The following is a 16,510-nucleotide window of genomic DNA, read 5'->3' as shown; positions in this document are numbered from 1 at the left end:
ATACAAAAGTTAGGTGAACGAGGTTACGTGTTTATACAAATCTTACTTATTATACTCTCGCAACCTGTTGCTACAGAGTATAATAGTTTTGTTCACCTAACGGTTGTTTGTATCACCTAAAACTAATCGAGTTAGATATAGGGTTATATATATATAAATGATCAGGATGAAGAGACGAGTTGAAATCCGGGTGACTGTCTGTCCGTCCGTCCGTCTGTCCGTCCGTCTGTCCGTCTGTCCGTCCGTCCGTGCAAGCTCTAACTTGAGTAAAAATTGAGATATCTTTATGAAACTTGGTAGACATGTTTCATGGTACCGTGAGAAGGTTGGTATTGCAGATGGGCGTAATCGGACCACTGCCACGCCCACAAAACGCCATTAATCAAAAACAAATATTTTGCCATAACTAAGCTCCGCAATAAGATACAAGACTGTTATTTGGTACACAGGATCACATTAGGGAGGGGCATCTGCAGTTAAACTTTTTTTTAAAAAAGTGGGCGTGGTCCCGCCTCTAATAGGTTTAATGTGCATAACTCCTAAACCGCTAATGCTATAATAACAAAATTCACTGGAAGCAAATATTTTTAGCACTTCTATTGACGGTGTGAAAATAGTTGAAATCGGGTGGCAACTCCGCCCACTCCCCATATAACGGTACTGTTAAAAACTACTAAAAGCGCGATAAATCAAGCACTAAACACGCCAGAGTCATTAAATTTTATCTCTGGGATGGTATGAGATGACTTTATAGGAACCGCGTTCAAAATTAGACAGTGGGCGTGGCACAGCCCACTTTTAGGTGAAAACCCATATCTTGAGATCTGCTTAACCGATTTCCACCAAATTCGGTGCATAACGTTCTTTTCATGTTTCTATGTCACAGTGCAAAAATGGGCGAAATCGGACTACAACCACGCCTACTTTCCATATAACACCATTTTAAATTCCATCTGATTATTTCACTTTCCACTATGCAAATCAGGCAACATTGACTGTATCGGGATAAAACTTTGCGTGAATAATGCGATTAAAGTATGCCACCTTGTGGCCAAAAATTGTCTAAATCGAACCAAAACTGTTTAAGCCCCTAAGTACTAAATATGTGGACCCCAGTGCCTATAGTTGACCTTCTACCGAAAATATCAGCCAATCCACAAAGAAATCTCAAACGAGTATACTATTTGACTTTGCGAGAGTATAAAATGTTCGGTTACATCCGAACTTAGCCCTTCCTTACTTGTTTTTAACTTATCATAGTAATCAGTGTTTCGTAAAATGGCAGAGCCATAAATCGAGTGATTTAAAGAACTACCGTTTAATCGATAAGAAGAAAATGTTTATTGCACTGTGAAAAGATCACGTATACCTATTTAACTAACCAAATAACTACTACATTATAGCTATAGTTTCTATTATATGTATATTCATAATCACATATTTATTGGAACAGGTTTGTTAAGAGACCCAAAATGCTTTATATAAAATTGAACATTTTAGTATCTTTTTACGATTTCTATACTAATTTATAACTGAAATATTGCCAATTGATGACTGGTTGTTTGTTGGATTTAGTTCTATTCGCATTTCCTGTTGCTCAATATTCTGAAGAGTTGGGATCCCACTGCAAAAAAATATAAGTTAATTAAGTAATAGTTAGCATTTCAAAAATATGATATGTAGAATGTGAAGCGGACATACATTTTTTAAATAAACCAAATTTGGTTTATTAAAACTAAAAACTAGAAACTTGAATGATAACCGCTTGTTAAAGTCTTCGCTGGTGGATAAAATATTTCGTTTAATTGAAAGAGATCTAGTTAAAATGTAAAATGTTCCAAATAACTGAAAATAATTAATGTGCACCAATTTCAGGTGCTCACCTGTAATTTCGCTGGTGCTACTAGCCACATATTCAATGTCTGGCAACATCAGAACTAGGCAAAAACATAACGGACACGGTAAACATAGCGATCGTTCGTTTCGCTCAATCTTGCAATGTCGCTTTGTTAAATGGGTGGAGTGAAATGAATTTCCCAACCTAATGTACTAGTGTCATACATCGGTGTCGCTGTATTCGCATTTTTATAAACAAGCGATATTTCATGAGCCTCATACTAAACCATTTCTCTAAAGCTAAGCTGGGGTACAAAAACAACATACAACCTTATCAAATATTACTCACATTTAGTGCTATTGAGCGCACAATTGTATGTGTCCAATTGGCAGGCGGTGGCGATGGTGACACGATATTCGCCATTCGAAATGCACACGGGATCGTAAATCATCGGACAGGGTTTCAAGCATTCCACTTTGTTCAAATTGTCAGCGAAATTACCCACGATATCATAGAGGCTATTTATCAATTTCGTACTGCACCAATCATTGTCGGTCTGTGCGAAGACTGTAACAATTATTTGAAATATTTCGTTTAATTTCCAATAACTAACGAGATGGCGCGATCACTTTGTGTTGGTTACTCACCTTGTTTTAGTGAAACACGCTCCTTCCTACGCGCGCAGTTGGCCACTTCCAGCATACATGGATTGACGAATTGCTCATAGTCTACGCCGTCAAAGCCACAAGTAGGCGCATACAAAAGCGGACAGATCAGTGGGCATGGCTGGTCCTCTTGGTTCTGGTCCGTATCTAATGGCTCTTCATCAGCGAGTGTTGTTATTGTATTGGCATTGCAGAAGGCCATCAATGTTGCAAATATTATGTAGAATTTTTTATACAGCATTTTTTTTTTTTGTATTTAGAAACTTTTTTGGTTTTGAATTATATTTAAAATATTTTCTTTGTTTCTCTTTAAGCATGTATTAATAAACACTGATTGATCGTTTCTTACTAGCGACCTACTGACTGGTTTGTATTTATACATACTTTTAGTCATGCCGCGAAAAATATGTTTATTTTTTCTTATCGCTTATCAGCAAATGCTTATGATAAGTATTTTTATTAGTCAACAACGGTACTTTAGCGTTATTATTGTTTTTACATAGAAAGTACATTTTTACGTTTAGAGAAGTTTTCAGTTTTTGTTGTAAGTGGAAGTGACAACATAGTATTGAGGATATACTCGCACGTTGTGGTATGTTCTAGTAAACGCACTTCAAACGTTGAATAAACCACAATCGCACAGTGGGGTGGTATTGTAGATTAGTGTGGCAGATGGGAGAGATGATGTTGTTGTAGATAATTGGAATAAATATGAGAGAGGACTTACTTGCAGAATTTGACACGGATTGTATTATTTAAGCTGCTCGTGGAAACTGAATCGATAAAAAAAATTTTCCGAGATTGGTACAACTACCATATGTCAATAGTTGTGTGTTTTACATCGGTTTGTTTACGACGCGAAAAGTTTGTCAGGCAATTTTTAACATGAAAAAAATTTGAATGGAATCGCGTGTTTGGGGGAGTCTACTTATCACGAACAAGTCTTTGAGTGACACAAAGCATTCAGTGAAAATCGTGAAGTCATCGAAAATTTGCCTCATGCTAGTATTCCAAACAATGCAATGACGCTACCAACCAAAAAGTTAAACAAACAGTGATCAACTCAATATGTTTCGGTTAATGTTTTTGGTATGAAGCGTGTTAATTTTAGACTCGTATAAATCGTCCATCCACCGCTGGTAATGAAAATAACCGCGGAAAAGTTAAAGAAACAGTGATTTAAAATGATCGTGTTGCCATCAGATAAATCAGGATCTTAACGCTCTTATGGATAGACTCAATACATTTTGGTTTAGGTTTGAAGCTCGACTCGGTCTTTTTACCTGAGTCGTTTGAATAAAGTATGTCAAGTAGAGGTTTCAAAGAAGTTGCTTGACAATACAGCTTCTGCGAAGCACAATTTTTTCCTTAACCGATTTGTAATGCATTTGCTTCATTAGAATAAGAATTCGGTTGTACCGAAGCTATAATACTCTTTACAAATACAAAAAATTCCTTAAAAAACTTGATTTTGTCGGGGCAGTTTATATGACAGCTAGATTTTATAGTGATCGGATTTGAACAATTTCCTGAAAATATTTCGTCAAATGAAAAAGCTTTCCATACAAGCACTTAATTCCGATCGTTCAGTTTGTATGCCAGCTATATGTAATAGTAGTCCAATATCGGCGGTTCCGACAAATAAGCAGCTTATTGGCGAGAAAAGAACGTGTGCAAAATTCAGATCGATATCTTAAAACCTGAGAGACTAGTTCGCGCATATACAGACAGACAGATGGCCATGACTAAAGCGACTCAACTCGTCATGCTGATTAGTTATATATACCATACACATATTTCATAGCGTCTCCGTTAGTACACAGTTATGGGATATTATATATTGCTTGCATGGGGACTATGGAAAGATATGAACTGATATCCAATAAAACTAACTTTTTATTACTACCTCATCCATCTTGAAAAGAGATCCGTGTTTATTTTAGTTTAATTTGTAGCGCAAATTGCCGCACTGTGATGTGATGTGTGCTCTTATTCAAAGTAGTAGCCTTGATTTTGTCTTCAACTGATAAAAAATATGTAATTTGATTTTACACGTACTGCATTGTGATAAGAATCTGAGTTATTTTGTTTACATCTTAAAAATTTTACAAAGCTTAGAGAGGCGTGTACGAACTATAATCATACGAAAACATATTTGTATATATGTATGTCGTTATGAATTTAAAAAATTTTAACTAAAAATAGGTACAACGTATATTATAATTATCCATATTAGGATGGTGGATAAAAAATTAACGTTATGATTACTTCAATACACAAAATCAGTATTATGGTAAAATTCCGCATATGGTATATGTACACTTGGTCGTGAGTGAAGGCAAATATGATAAAATAATTTTAAAAAAATTCCATACTCTGAGATTTCAGCAAACCAGCAAACGTGATTCGTACTGACATTTAATAATTTTTCAATTTCAAAGGGATTCTTCTTGATTTTTTTTCGGCCGCAGGTCTTTGTACGCACTCGTCTCGTGAGTATTTGTTTTCAGTTTCAACCACGGAGAAGGTCGTAATCACTGCAACAGAGAAGAACCTTTGTTAGCGCCGTCAGAGACCAGGTGTAACTCGAAAAATTCTTAATTTTTTCTTCAAAATGTTTACTGTGTGCTCAAAAAATAGTTTAGTAGTCTTAGTTTTGTATTTCCGAAAATCGACTGGTTTTTAGGCAGTCACACTAGGTGTGCCCCTTATTAACGTTCTTCCTTACTTTAAAAAATACTTTGCCTGAACTACAAACTGATCCATACCTAAATTGTAATAAGAGCATTATGCCCTGCATTTCGTTGTGAATAGTTAGTGTAGGTAGATTTATAAGTTTTAAGCGGTTACAAGGGTTTTTTGGAGCCAAAAATGGCCTATTTTCAATATTTGTTTTTTCATATGAAAATTTACATATTTTATTCAAACCTTTTGTAATTCCAAAGGTACATATTGTGAAATTTTCGGCCATTACGACGTCATTTTCGGCAGGCTCTCGGAAAAAAGGTGCTTTCGCGTTGACAACAGAACTGCTACAGAATCATATGAAGAAAAAAGACAAAATTACATGTTTTATTTAAGACCATAAACTAGTTATTGGACGAAGGAAAAAAAGTGAAAGTTGTATTTTTAGCACACGTTTTTACAAAATAAAACGAAAATTGTAGTGAAAATTTCTCGACGTTTTTTTAAATAGTTGTACTTGAACATTGAAGATCTTCCGTTCAAGACCTTTTAAATAATATCTCGAAGACCATTGTAACATTTCATTAAGTTCGGACTTTGAAAGCACAATTTCGTGAAAAAGCTGTCCAAAACTATTTTTCGGATCAACTTAAGCATTTAGAACAATATTCTAGAGATGTTATAGAATTAAATAAGGCAATAAAAAAATACTTGTTTAGAAACCGTGAAACCCATGTAGCCCCTTAAACGACTGTATGAAGCAAGACCTAACCTAAACCCCTGTCGAGCTCGTTTGTTACTTATCAGAATAGATTTGGATTTTTTGTTAAAAAATTATCTCTAAATTATTTATGTAGACTATTACTTTTATCACATTGATTTCAAAAGTTTTACATTGTGGCATATAATAAAATGTTTGAGTATATTTTTTATATCTTTTCTAATTAACAAGAACAGAAACGGGCCAAACAACTTTTTGAGTCACCTAAAGAGAATGAATCTGACAAATCGTCTTTAAAAATTACTGTAAGTCAAGTTTTTGCACGAGAATTGAGAGATTTGCTCTACCGAAAGATATATTATATTAAAGCCAGAAGCATAATCTAACGCATCAGTGTGCTTATTTGCCATTAACGCCATTGATACATGGTTCAAACTTTCCAGCAAATTTGCTAATGTAAATTTCCCGTTACAAAATTCGTGCTAAAAACATGAAATTAGGAGAAATCGAAGAAAGTTATTTGGCCTGTGATAATGGTTGCAAAAAGTTTTGGTATTGTACACCGGATTTCGTCGAATTAAGTGCTTTTCTTAATTTCTAATAAGTGCTAGTAAATAGGAAATGACATTACAAATTGTTTTAATATAGAATTCGAATATTTGACTAAGTTTTCCAGTTCGTGAGTGTTTCCCCCCTCACGCGCCACAACTAAGCAAACAATTCCAGTTAAAATGTCGAGAGATTCCCAAAAAAATGACGAAAAATACGAAAATATTGTTTTCGCAAGTGCAAAACACAACACAATAAGACATTTCGGGTTAAAAAATGCCAGTTGATATGAAACGCTATGATGCAAATAAAAATTTCGCTGACTCAGCGCTTGAGCGATAATTGCAATAACAGCAGCAACAACAACAATCGATGCTAATTTGCGCTGATTTGTGTAGCCACTAACGCAGGCTAGGTTTTAGTTGTTTTTGTTATTTTTTGCACTTATTATTATATGTTATTGTTGTTGTTTTGTGTGTGGTTAGCCCGCTGCCTAAATTATAAACAATAAACGCGACCACCGGCAACTGCTTTACCGCTAACTGCACGCGCTCAAGCCAACCATTCCATGTCCAACCACCTAAATTCATAGGTTAATCACACTGACATTAATAACGTTATTACGATAACGAGAACCGTTAAAACAACGATCGGCATGTTGCCGTTGTGGCATCTTGACCAGCATATTAAAGTAGTCGCGCTTCGCCATGCCAAGCAGGGAGTGTCCACTCGGCAAAACAAAAGAATAAAAAAAAAAGCTTTAAAAAACTCTATAGCCACAACACCAACAACTACAACGGACATTTTTGTGCCTACGAGTAAACATAAATACCTAAATACCCGCACACATCCAAACATACACAGAGCAATCATTTCTCACATACTTGCATGCTCATCCAGCAACAACAACAACAACAGCAACATTCCAACAACATAGCAGCATAGTGCTGATCATTGCAGTCAAGAATGTTCTCACATTCACATTTTCATAGCCAATACTCTCGTATTCAATTCGTGCTCGAGCGGCCCCTCACTCGTCTGGCCATCCAACTCAGCTACTCGAAAAGTGTGGGAAAATGAGAACGTGCCTTAAGCAATGCCAAAGTTGTTGTCACTATTATTATTACATGGGCTATTTAAGGTGTTCTTTTCTGTTGGTGTTGTGGTTTTTGTTATTGTTTATATACAAGTGGTTGTTGTGTTGATTATTATCATCATCTTTTTCTTTGTTGTGTTAACTACACACATTCATATGCAAAGCAGCAACAAGTACGCTTACTTGTTATGAAAAGCAATGAGTATGATAGTCGCCAGATTTATAAAGGGGTCCCCATTAAGGACCAGCCGAAATTAATTGCTATTTAAATATTTGATTTCTAACGGAAATGTATATCCATGTCTGCTGAGAGCTCTCACATAAGGGGTACAAATAGATCTGGCCTGGTTCAGTTATCTTTGTAATTTAGTCATGTCTTTTAAACATGGGCTTGTACCTGTAGAAAAACCCACTTCAAAAAACTGGATGGGTAGTAAATTATTAAATATAGATATATACATACAATATACACATATATATTAACCTATGGGTCTAATTACAGAATTTCTTCAAATCGCATATGATTAAAATCTATGGGGTCTAAAACATGTATTTTAGCAACACCATATAGAACAGTCCATATTTCTCAATAATTGAATTCAACCCGTAGACCTTGAAAGTAATATTTTTTATGCAGAAATTTTACTGACTTAGAAAGTTCTTCCCGTGAAATTAAAATAAGATTTCGCATTAGAGACATATTTATAGATAGATCTCTTCTTTCGAAGAATAGGACCGCTAACAGTTGGAGGAAAACCTCTGTACCTAAGAAAGTGTATTGACTATATGCTAGATCCACATGAAAGCTCCAAACCCTTCCAGTTGTAAATAAATGACCGCGTTGAGTTCGAAAAGGTAATGAGCTTTCTTCAATAGCCTTGAGATCTAAATCGATACGGGAAACTTATATGCCTTAGTATCATATACATATAATCACATAAGTTACCTGGAATTTATAGCACCACCGAACTTGTCCAACCGCACTGTTGTGTTTTCTAGTAACAGTTTTTAAAGGAGACACCCGTTGTTATTCCTCTGATACTCTAGATTTAATCTAACTACAGAGTGATCTGGGCGATTGGCTTTTTATGGATATTAAAAGATATTTCATTGCGGAGATGAAATGATCAACAATATATTGATATTATAAGGCATGAGGACTTAACTGATCGATCTTTTATACCCTGCTCATTTGTTTGTTTGAATGCAAGGAAGATTCTCCATTCGGAAATACTTGTCACAATAGACCAGGCCATTGAAACCAACCCAATACTAAGTTATATACCTGTAGTTGTACTTCTGTTAAGCAATTGAGTTCATGGATTTTGCCAATCCTTTTTTTACCCTTTCTTTTTTGTGCATTTTATTGGATCAAAAGGGAGATATTGGATTTTTGGAGCACTTGCTCCCTATGAGCAACGAGAAACCAAGTGAAGCTAAATCCATCCCCACTCAACCACTCTATAGGAGATGAAAGCTCCCTTTACTATTTGCACCGCTTTATATATCTACAGAGCCAAAGAGTCTTCATCGATCCGGACAACAAGCAGTAAGGGGCCGTCCATAAATTACGTCATCGATTTTTTCAGATTTTAGACCCCCCTCCCCCTATAATCATCCTATCGTAATTTCTTAAAGACACCGTATTTACCGACTTTGACTTTACCGTCATCCGCAGAAAAAAAAGTCTATATATGGATTCACGAAATTTGATACAGATTTTTTTCAATTATTATATCATATTCGAAGAAATTTTAGCATATAACTGTAATAATCTGATCTGATTTTGATTAAGATAAGATTCTTTTATGCACCTGTGAAGGGTATTACAACTTCCGGTCGAAGTGAACGTGTGTTCTTGTTTTTTTTTTACTTTTATTTTTAACAACTTTTGTGAAGTAAGCTTGAAGTATATCGAAGAAACTAGTTGCGATAAATGCTGTAAATATACCAATACCGGATAAATGACGTGATTATTAAAAAATATATTCGATACTAGGTGAGCTTTCACTCTTCAAAGCTTTATTCAGAAAGCTCAATTTCTACTGGAAAGTTAAGCTTTCAAATTGATACTTTCTCATTAACATCTCTACTCACTTTCTAGACATTTCAAACAAACTTTCAGACAGTTATTTCGATTAATATTTTTCCACTGGTTTTTATTGTTGTACATACATATTTTAGGGTATATGGTTTTTTTCGTTTTTTTTTACGAAAACTACTTTAACATTTAAATGTATTAATTAAGTTAAGCATATCACAAATATTTATATTGCAAACAAATGTAGTTATGAAACGTACTTCACGTACTTATTCCTGCATTACATACTAAGTATTTAATTATACTAAAATATATGTGTATATTTGTATAAATTAAACTAAAATAACAATGAGATCCCTGATGAAAGTAATGAAAGTCCCTGTCTTTCAATGCTCAGACACACACACAGTGTGTTGTGAAAGCACTGCGAAAGCACATTCACAGCAGTGCCGCCTGTAAAGGCAGCTGACGCCAACTCTGACACAACCACGCTGTGAGTAAGTCATCATCGATTTTCTCCTGTGCATTCGTCCAGAAGAAGGTGCCATCATTGGTGTGCATGTACTGTATGGGCAGGTCAGCAAGCGCGTGTTGAGACAACGCCACCGTACTGTCCATCATTGTAGGCCAGTGTGGTGCGCCTGCTGTGCTCGTTGCTGCTGTTGTTGTAGTTGTGCTTGTGGCTTGTGTGGCCGCATCACAGATATGATGATGAAACTGCTCATGCTGACAATTACGCCCATAGACACAGTGCGCGCACGTGCTGGCCGGCGTCTTCTCAATACTTGCACTGCTGATAACTGTCGTTGCGAATTTAGCACTTGCCTGACAGGGGCGCTCCCATTCGGGTACAGCGCTTGTGCTGGCCAACTCTCCTGCGCCATGATTGCACTGCTCTTTTAAACTCATTTTTCGCATGAGGCTAGCATAGTCCTCAATATGCGCTGTGGGCCACTCTTCGCTACCACTGGTGGCGTGTGCTTTTGTTGGGATTGTATTGTTGAGGTGTACGTTGTTCGGGTGTAGGCTGGTAGCATGCGAATTGCCGTTAGCTGTGCTGTGACTGCTGTTACGCTTGCGTGCCATCAGCCGCAGTAGTGGGCGCCACATTTTGCAAAGCTTGCGCTTGGATTTCTCTGTTGGGGTGGCGGGTGTTAAAGTTGTATTCGCCGAGGTGAGGCTCATGTCGGCCAATTGATGTGCGAGATTTTTTGTATCCGTATACATTTTTTTTAGTTGGCTTGTGATTATTTTTGATTATAAAATATTTATTTCCGAACAATAAACTTAATAAACTCAAAAGTCGTCTTATCAAAAATGTTCTTCAGTAACTGTTTATGTACATGTTCCTTTAAAAAATATTATTCTATTAATTTCGTTTTGCTCGCTGCGCGTGTTTTCGCTGTGAAAGTTGTTGAAGAACTGATGCTGTTGCGCTTGCATCCGTACGTTTTTATACATCAACCAACCATCCGCAGTCAACCAGGCCGACCAAACAAGCAAACCTACCAACAAACTAGCCAAACTATTCATCGATCGATCGTGTGAACCAACGCAGCTGAAGGAAGGTAGAAATACGAGACGACGACAACAAACTCGGACGGCGACGCGTCTCCAGTAATTCTGCACTCAGCTGAGCGCCGCTCAACTGCACTTCCCAATTCTGGTTGGCGTACAGACAAGTTCCAACAGGAATCATACATTGTATATTTCCCATGTTGCCCTTACCGCTCTTTCTCTTCGCTCTCTACCACTACCACTGGTTGCTCGTGTGTCTGACCCAAAAGGGCAACACAAGTCAACGCACTGTCGACATTGTGATGACATAGCAAAGCCGAGAGTCATAAGCACTAACTCAGCTGAGTATGCAGCGCAGGTAGCATGCAACATCGGCAACAACTACAACAGCAACAGTTGTTGGCTTGCTCAAAAATTAACCAAAAATCTGCGCTGACTAAATTTGAGAGCTGTTGCGCTCAAGTGCGGCTGTATGCGAGCGCCCCTAAATGGTAAGGAAAAAGTGTGGGAAACAATTTTTTGGGTAAATGTTTTTTAATTACATTTGTGTTTTTTTCTTGATAATAAATTTCTCTCGTTTTAACAGGATGTAGCATGATATCGTGTGGCAAATAAACTGAGGTGTTTGTCGTCAGTCGTGGCGACTTTAAGGAACCCTACATTGTTCATCTTATCTATTAGTATCATAATTAATCATGGACTAGAATTTGTGGAGCCTGGAAGAACTGCATATAATCCACTTTTGATTTGAACCTATGACTATGCAATATACTAAGGACTGAGCTAGAAATAACATACAAGATACTCCCAACAATGGCTACGCTAGAAAGCATTTAGAAAGGGCTATATATTATACATATAATGCGCTTGAAAGAGCCAAAATTAAAAATTATGGAGAGAAAGGTTCCACGTGGCCAAGGTCTGGTCTTTACATTGCGAAATAATTATTTTCTTGATGTTTTGAAAAAATGCGAGAAACCTAAATATGTTATCCTCAACTCAACTTAAAAATACTTATTATCCTCTCTGCGAAACTTCATTTGTTTCAAATCACTTGTGTTGGATATGCTATATAATGCCCAGGCAGTCATTCGGCGGACTTTTTTCGAGGGGGGTTTCTTTCATAGACACCGTCAGTCCTAAACGGCATACACGATTCATACTGTACACTATTGGTACAACTCTTTCGGGACCACGTCCAGAAAGGATTATCATATTATGCTGGACTTGCGTAACAATACACCAACGTACTAAACTCTTAATTGTGACTGCAGTTCTGGTTTATGTACTGCTTCTTCTGTTTTCGCCACTTCGTTGCCTTTCGATTCAAGCACAATATTTTCTGGAGTCAAACGTTCTTTTATAAGAGTCTCTATGTCTCTTTTCTCTACTTCGTATTTCGGGCAGGAAAGGAAAACGTGTTGCACGCTTTCGCTGCCGTCACCGCAGAAAGAACTATCTGTCACGCTATTGTTACCGACTGTAGCGCACACTTCACAGGGTGTGTAGCAAACACTTGCAGTCAGTTGACTCATCTGTATGAAATATCCTGTATTTTTACATTGGCAAGCCGTCTGTTGACCCTGTAAATAGTAAGTTGATGGCTGAGTAGCTACAACAGGTGGGTGCCTAAGCAAAAGTATCGCTCTGCTTTGTTCCGCGCGGATGAAGCCATTTAGCGTCAGCATCCCGAAAGCACGGGATTCGAGCAATATTGTTTTAGTGAAATCAATTTGAATAAAATTAATTTAGATTTTAAGAAATTGTATGCCTTTTCGGTTCCAAGTTAAACTATTTTTAATAAAAAACAAAACCCAAACATACTTGAGATACTGTTTCCAAATATGAAATCATTATGTAAGATATATACTTAGTTCCTTGAAGGAATATTGACTGGTCTAAAATAATATAAAAATTGTCCCGTTATACCCGTCTTTTACATAATAATATTAAAGGAAATTTCAGTCTGCTTTCGGGATCCCGAAGTAGATATTGAAAAATGAAAAAATATTTAAAATATTGAATTTTAATAAAATATGTCTGTTTTAATATATCGGGATCCCGATTGTGATATTGCAACACCCCGACATTCCGAAAATTAAAAAATGGTCGAAAGTGTTTAACTTAGCGCGTGAACATATCTGCATAGCTTGTCTTAGCTTATACGCTCACTCCATCTCCACTCGCCTTCACTTGGCCTCGTCGACACTTTATTGCTAATTACTTGTTGAATTTTTTTGGAAGCGACACGACGCCGAGCGCTTTCAAGCGAATGAGCGAGCATTTTAAAACCAAAAAAGCTAAAGAAACAACCAATACACAATTTTTTATATGTTTTTTGTTTTGTTATGCAGGAGCATGGCCGAAAGAAAAAGGAAGTGAGTTTTTGTGAGAATTCCTTGGGAACCAAGCAACCGTGTGTCCGCCAAACGGATGCAGTGAGTAAAAATGTGTGTTGTTTTTTCGGCAAACGTGCTGCCACATTTAATATAACTATGATTCGAGCGCATTTTCGTGTGTTTATTGTTGTTACATTTTGGTCTGTTCTGATTGCGAATGCGCGCTGCGTAGAGGCGAATGCACGGATAGACAGACGGACGAACGGGCCGTTGAAACGCAGTTAGTCGTACAATGAGAGTGATAATGATGGCCACTTGTGAACACAGCTGCGCATACTGATTTCTTCTACTTGTTCTTCCTCTGCCACGGCTTCTCTCACAACGAACTGCACGTGTTTTGTGGGCTTAAACTGCATAAACACTCGAGCTTATTGCGTTGTAGCTGTAAGAGCTACCACTGTTTTGGGGTGCTGCGGCAGAAATATACAAACAAATATACCGGCCGAGCTGTGATACAAACAAAAAACGCTGCGTCTGCGCGCACACAACGGAAACAAAGAAAGCAATCACGCAGTGGTTACTTTAGTGCGCGTAGCAGGTTGTTTGTTGTTTCTGGCTTGGCCGTGGGAAGAAGGATTTTTGGCAGGTTCCCACGCAAGGATTTACGCACACAGCTGACAGTTGATGGCAGCCGGCTGCAACGGTATGCACACACACACATACATGCCAACACTGAAGTAACGCAAGGCACGGTTTGCGCATGCGCAACGCACTTCAATGCAAGTATGGCTATAAAAGCGTATTTGAGCGCACTTGTACGTGTGCATGGCATAATAAAGATGATGAAATTGATTTTGTTGTCAAATCAGGTTTTCGTTTACGCACTGCGCACATACACATACTCACATTTTTATGGGGTCCTGATGGCGTTACCAGCGGAGGAGTGCATGAATACCGTTGCGTTACTGCACTTCGAGTGCCCAAAAATGTGTAGCCATACTAGTGGTTAAGTGGAATTATTTATTGCGCCGATATTGCTTAATTCGCCCGCCGCACCGTCCGCGCCTAGAAGCGCTACGTGTCTGTGCCGAAGAAAATTTTGCGCCCCTAAGTTAAGCGGTATGGTTAATGTAGGGGAATGTACGCTGCGATAACAGCACTCAATAATAATAATAACAATAACAAATACGAATGTCGATTTCAGTTTCAGTTGAGTGCTGTGTCTTGGATTTCCCACGCTACGATTTCTTAGCAACACTTGCCACCTGACATTGCTGCGCTGCGATTTGACCTTTCTAGGATGCTGTACGAGGGTAAACATACAAATGAGCGCTTAACAACGCATACACAAACCTACTAGTGTATATACGTGTATTTTTGTTTTGCTTCTTGCTTTTATACTCTTGTCACTCGGTTCGGCTACTGTGTGACGCTTATGCGATTGCAGGTGTCACAGTGACATTCGATTTGATGCCATTATATGTACAGCTGTATGTAAGTATGTACAAGTATGTATTGATATTTTTGAAAAAGGTCCTAAGTGTTGTATGCAGGATTTAATGCATTCGCAAATGGTGGGAACCGAATTTTCAACCATCACGCTCCCCTACAAGAAACGAATGTGATTGTGTGTAAAACACAAACAGACAACAACAAAAATGCATTTGGCTAGTCAAACAATATTAACGGTCTGGAGTTTATTATGTTATTTAGCACTACCGTTACACCTGCTCCAGAAATGTGTTCGTTGGCTGAGAGTAGACGATATCGGACCATTTCAAGGCGCATTGTTGTTGTTGGTTATGGATATTTTCGTTTTGATGTAATGAAGAGTCTAGATTTTGGTGACCATATTTTTCAGTTCAGTAGTTAAGTCAAAACTAGTGCTATAATACTCAGCTTGAACTGATATTATAGACTTTAAATGAGATTCCAAATAAAAAGACACTTGAAGTTCAAGCGACAAATGTCACCAGTCATTGAGTAATGGGTAGCTCAACTGGCAGTAGCTATGGCTACAAGGTCTTACCGGAGACTTTAACCTGATACCACGGGCAGCAGAAAGTTCTTGGATTTCAGTCCAATCTGCTCATTGGGTTTGGCTCTTTGGGGAAATTCGTGGTGGCCGTGGTTTAAACCTAAATGCAGGAAGAACTGAATTTTCAGTTCAAAAAAGAAGTTGCACAAGCAACTGGGTTACGTAACTGAAAGCGAAAGAGATTTTAGGTCGGGCTCGAATCCTACCAAGATGGTCAGTGTGCCCCTATACACTGGCCACTGGTAACCAAATAAATACTTGCAAATAGCTCGTATTATTTGGGGCGCTGATCAACGCATTGATTTTATACGTTGTGCTTTTGAGCACCGTGAGGTAAGGCCGTCGACAGCAGGTACTCACGTAAAACACATCGGACGTTGTCCCGGGCAAACCGGGAAGAATGGTCAGCTAAGTCTAGATGTACAATATTAAGTAGAACTCTTCGATGAAACGGATATTACGGCGACTCAGCGAAAGCTGAGCATTTCAAATATGATTAGGGGAGAGAAGGAATTATCTCAGAGGGCGAGTTCAATACCATTGTCGATAGGTGGTCAATACGTTTCTCTACTAGTTTCATGAAAATGTAGGTGGAATGACCTGATAAAACCTAGCTGCACTTTTACGACTGTGTAGACCTCTAAAGCTGTGAAATTTGTAAACAAGATTATTTAAAGTAAAAACAAAAAGTATTTTTTAGTGATCGTAGATCATAAAAAAGAGCTTTCGAATGCGTTACTTTGAAGTTAAAACAGGGAAAAACTTAATATCTAGCTAGGCTTCCACGATTGTCACTAAGCTTATAGCGGTTTGACGAGTTATGATATCAAATTCAGCAAGGCTCCTAACGAGTTTACCTTAAACAGTTATAGAATTGACGTAGCGAAAACAAGGATTCGGATATTTTCTCATAAAGGCCGAGTACGCAGGGTCCACAAGTAAACTACCACAATTTTTACTTTTAATTACAACTATCAGCGTCAAAATACGACAAGCAGCATAAAATCGGTTAAAGAAGCTT

General features: G+C 37.7%; 3 protein-coding genes and 1 long non-coding RNA gene across 6 annotated transcripts in view; 1 reads left to right on the top strand and 3 right to left on the bottom strand.

Moving 5' to 3' along the window:
* The window catches only part of LOC118682958 (uncharacterized), a 148,480-nt gene that overhangs the window by 81,909 nt on the left and 50,061 nt on the right, over positions 1–16,510 (bottom strand). The window lies entirely within an intron of this gene.
* Positions 1–16,510, top strand: part of LOC106614337 (enhancer of split m5 protein) — a 49,770-nt gene that overhangs the window by 2,482 nt on the left and 30,778 nt on the right. The window contains exons 1-3 of one of the 3 annotated variants that reach the window (XR_011395921.1): positions 3,077–3,094; positions 11,006–11,635; positions 11,699–12,843. The exons of 1 other annotated variant lie outside the window; for it this stretch is intronic. The gene's annotated coding sequence lies outside the window, so the exon portion shown is untranslated. Of the gene's footprint in view, positions 1–3,076; positions 3,095–11,005; positions 11,636–11,698; positions 13,316–16,510 lie in introns of those variants that run through there. One more of the 3 variants, XR_011395919.1, reaches the window with a different exon arrangement.
* Positions 1,405–2,824, bottom strand: Kaz-m1 (Kazal-type protease inhibitor m1). Its single transcript, XM_014230028.3, has 3 exons — positions 2,485–2,824; positions 2,186–2,404; positions 1,405–1,624 (listed from the first exon to the last, which is right to left on the bottom strand). Exons 1-3 carry the CDS (start codon positions 2,741–2,743, stop codon positions 1,578–1,580), a joined length of 525 nt encoding a protein of 174 aa, XP_014085503.2. The 5' UTR covers positions 2,744–2,824; the 3' UTR covers positions 1,405–1,577.
* E(spl)m2-BFM (Enhancer of split m2, Bearded family member) lies at positions 9,749–11,024 on the bottom strand. Its single transcript, XM_014230042.3, has one exon. The coding sequence runs from the start codon at positions 10,819–10,821 to the stop codon at positions 10,033–10,035; it is 789 nt and encodes a 262-aa protein (XP_014085517.2). The 5' UTR covers positions 10,822–11,024; the 3' UTR covers positions 9,749–10,032.

This window comes from Bactrocera oleae, chromosome 2 (assembly GCF_042242935.1).
Source record: "Bactrocera oleae isolate idBacOlea1 chromosome 2, idBacOlea1, whole genome shotgun sequence".
NCBI classification, from domain to species: Eukaryota; Metazoa; Arthropoda; class Insecta; order Diptera; family Tephritidae; genus Bactrocera; species Bactrocera oleae.
Note: the sequence above shows the minus strand (reverse complement) of the source record. Positions and strands in the feature narration are given on the sequence as shown.

Excerpts from the sequence above, each read along its gene's own strand:
- Kaz-m1 (XM_014230028.3), bottom strand. The coding sequence starts at position 2,743 with ATGCTGTATAAAAAATTCTACATAATATTTGCAACATTGATGGCCTTC. Across the intron at positions 2,405-2,484 it reads GCGTGTTTCACTAAAACAAG|TCTTCGCACAGACCGACAAT; the intron begins GTGAGTAACCAA and ends TAATTGTTACAG. Across the intron at positions 1,625-2,185 it reads TGCGCTCAATAGCACTAAAT|TGGGATCCCAACTCTTCAGA; the intron begins GTGAGTAATATT and ends ATTTTTTTGCAG.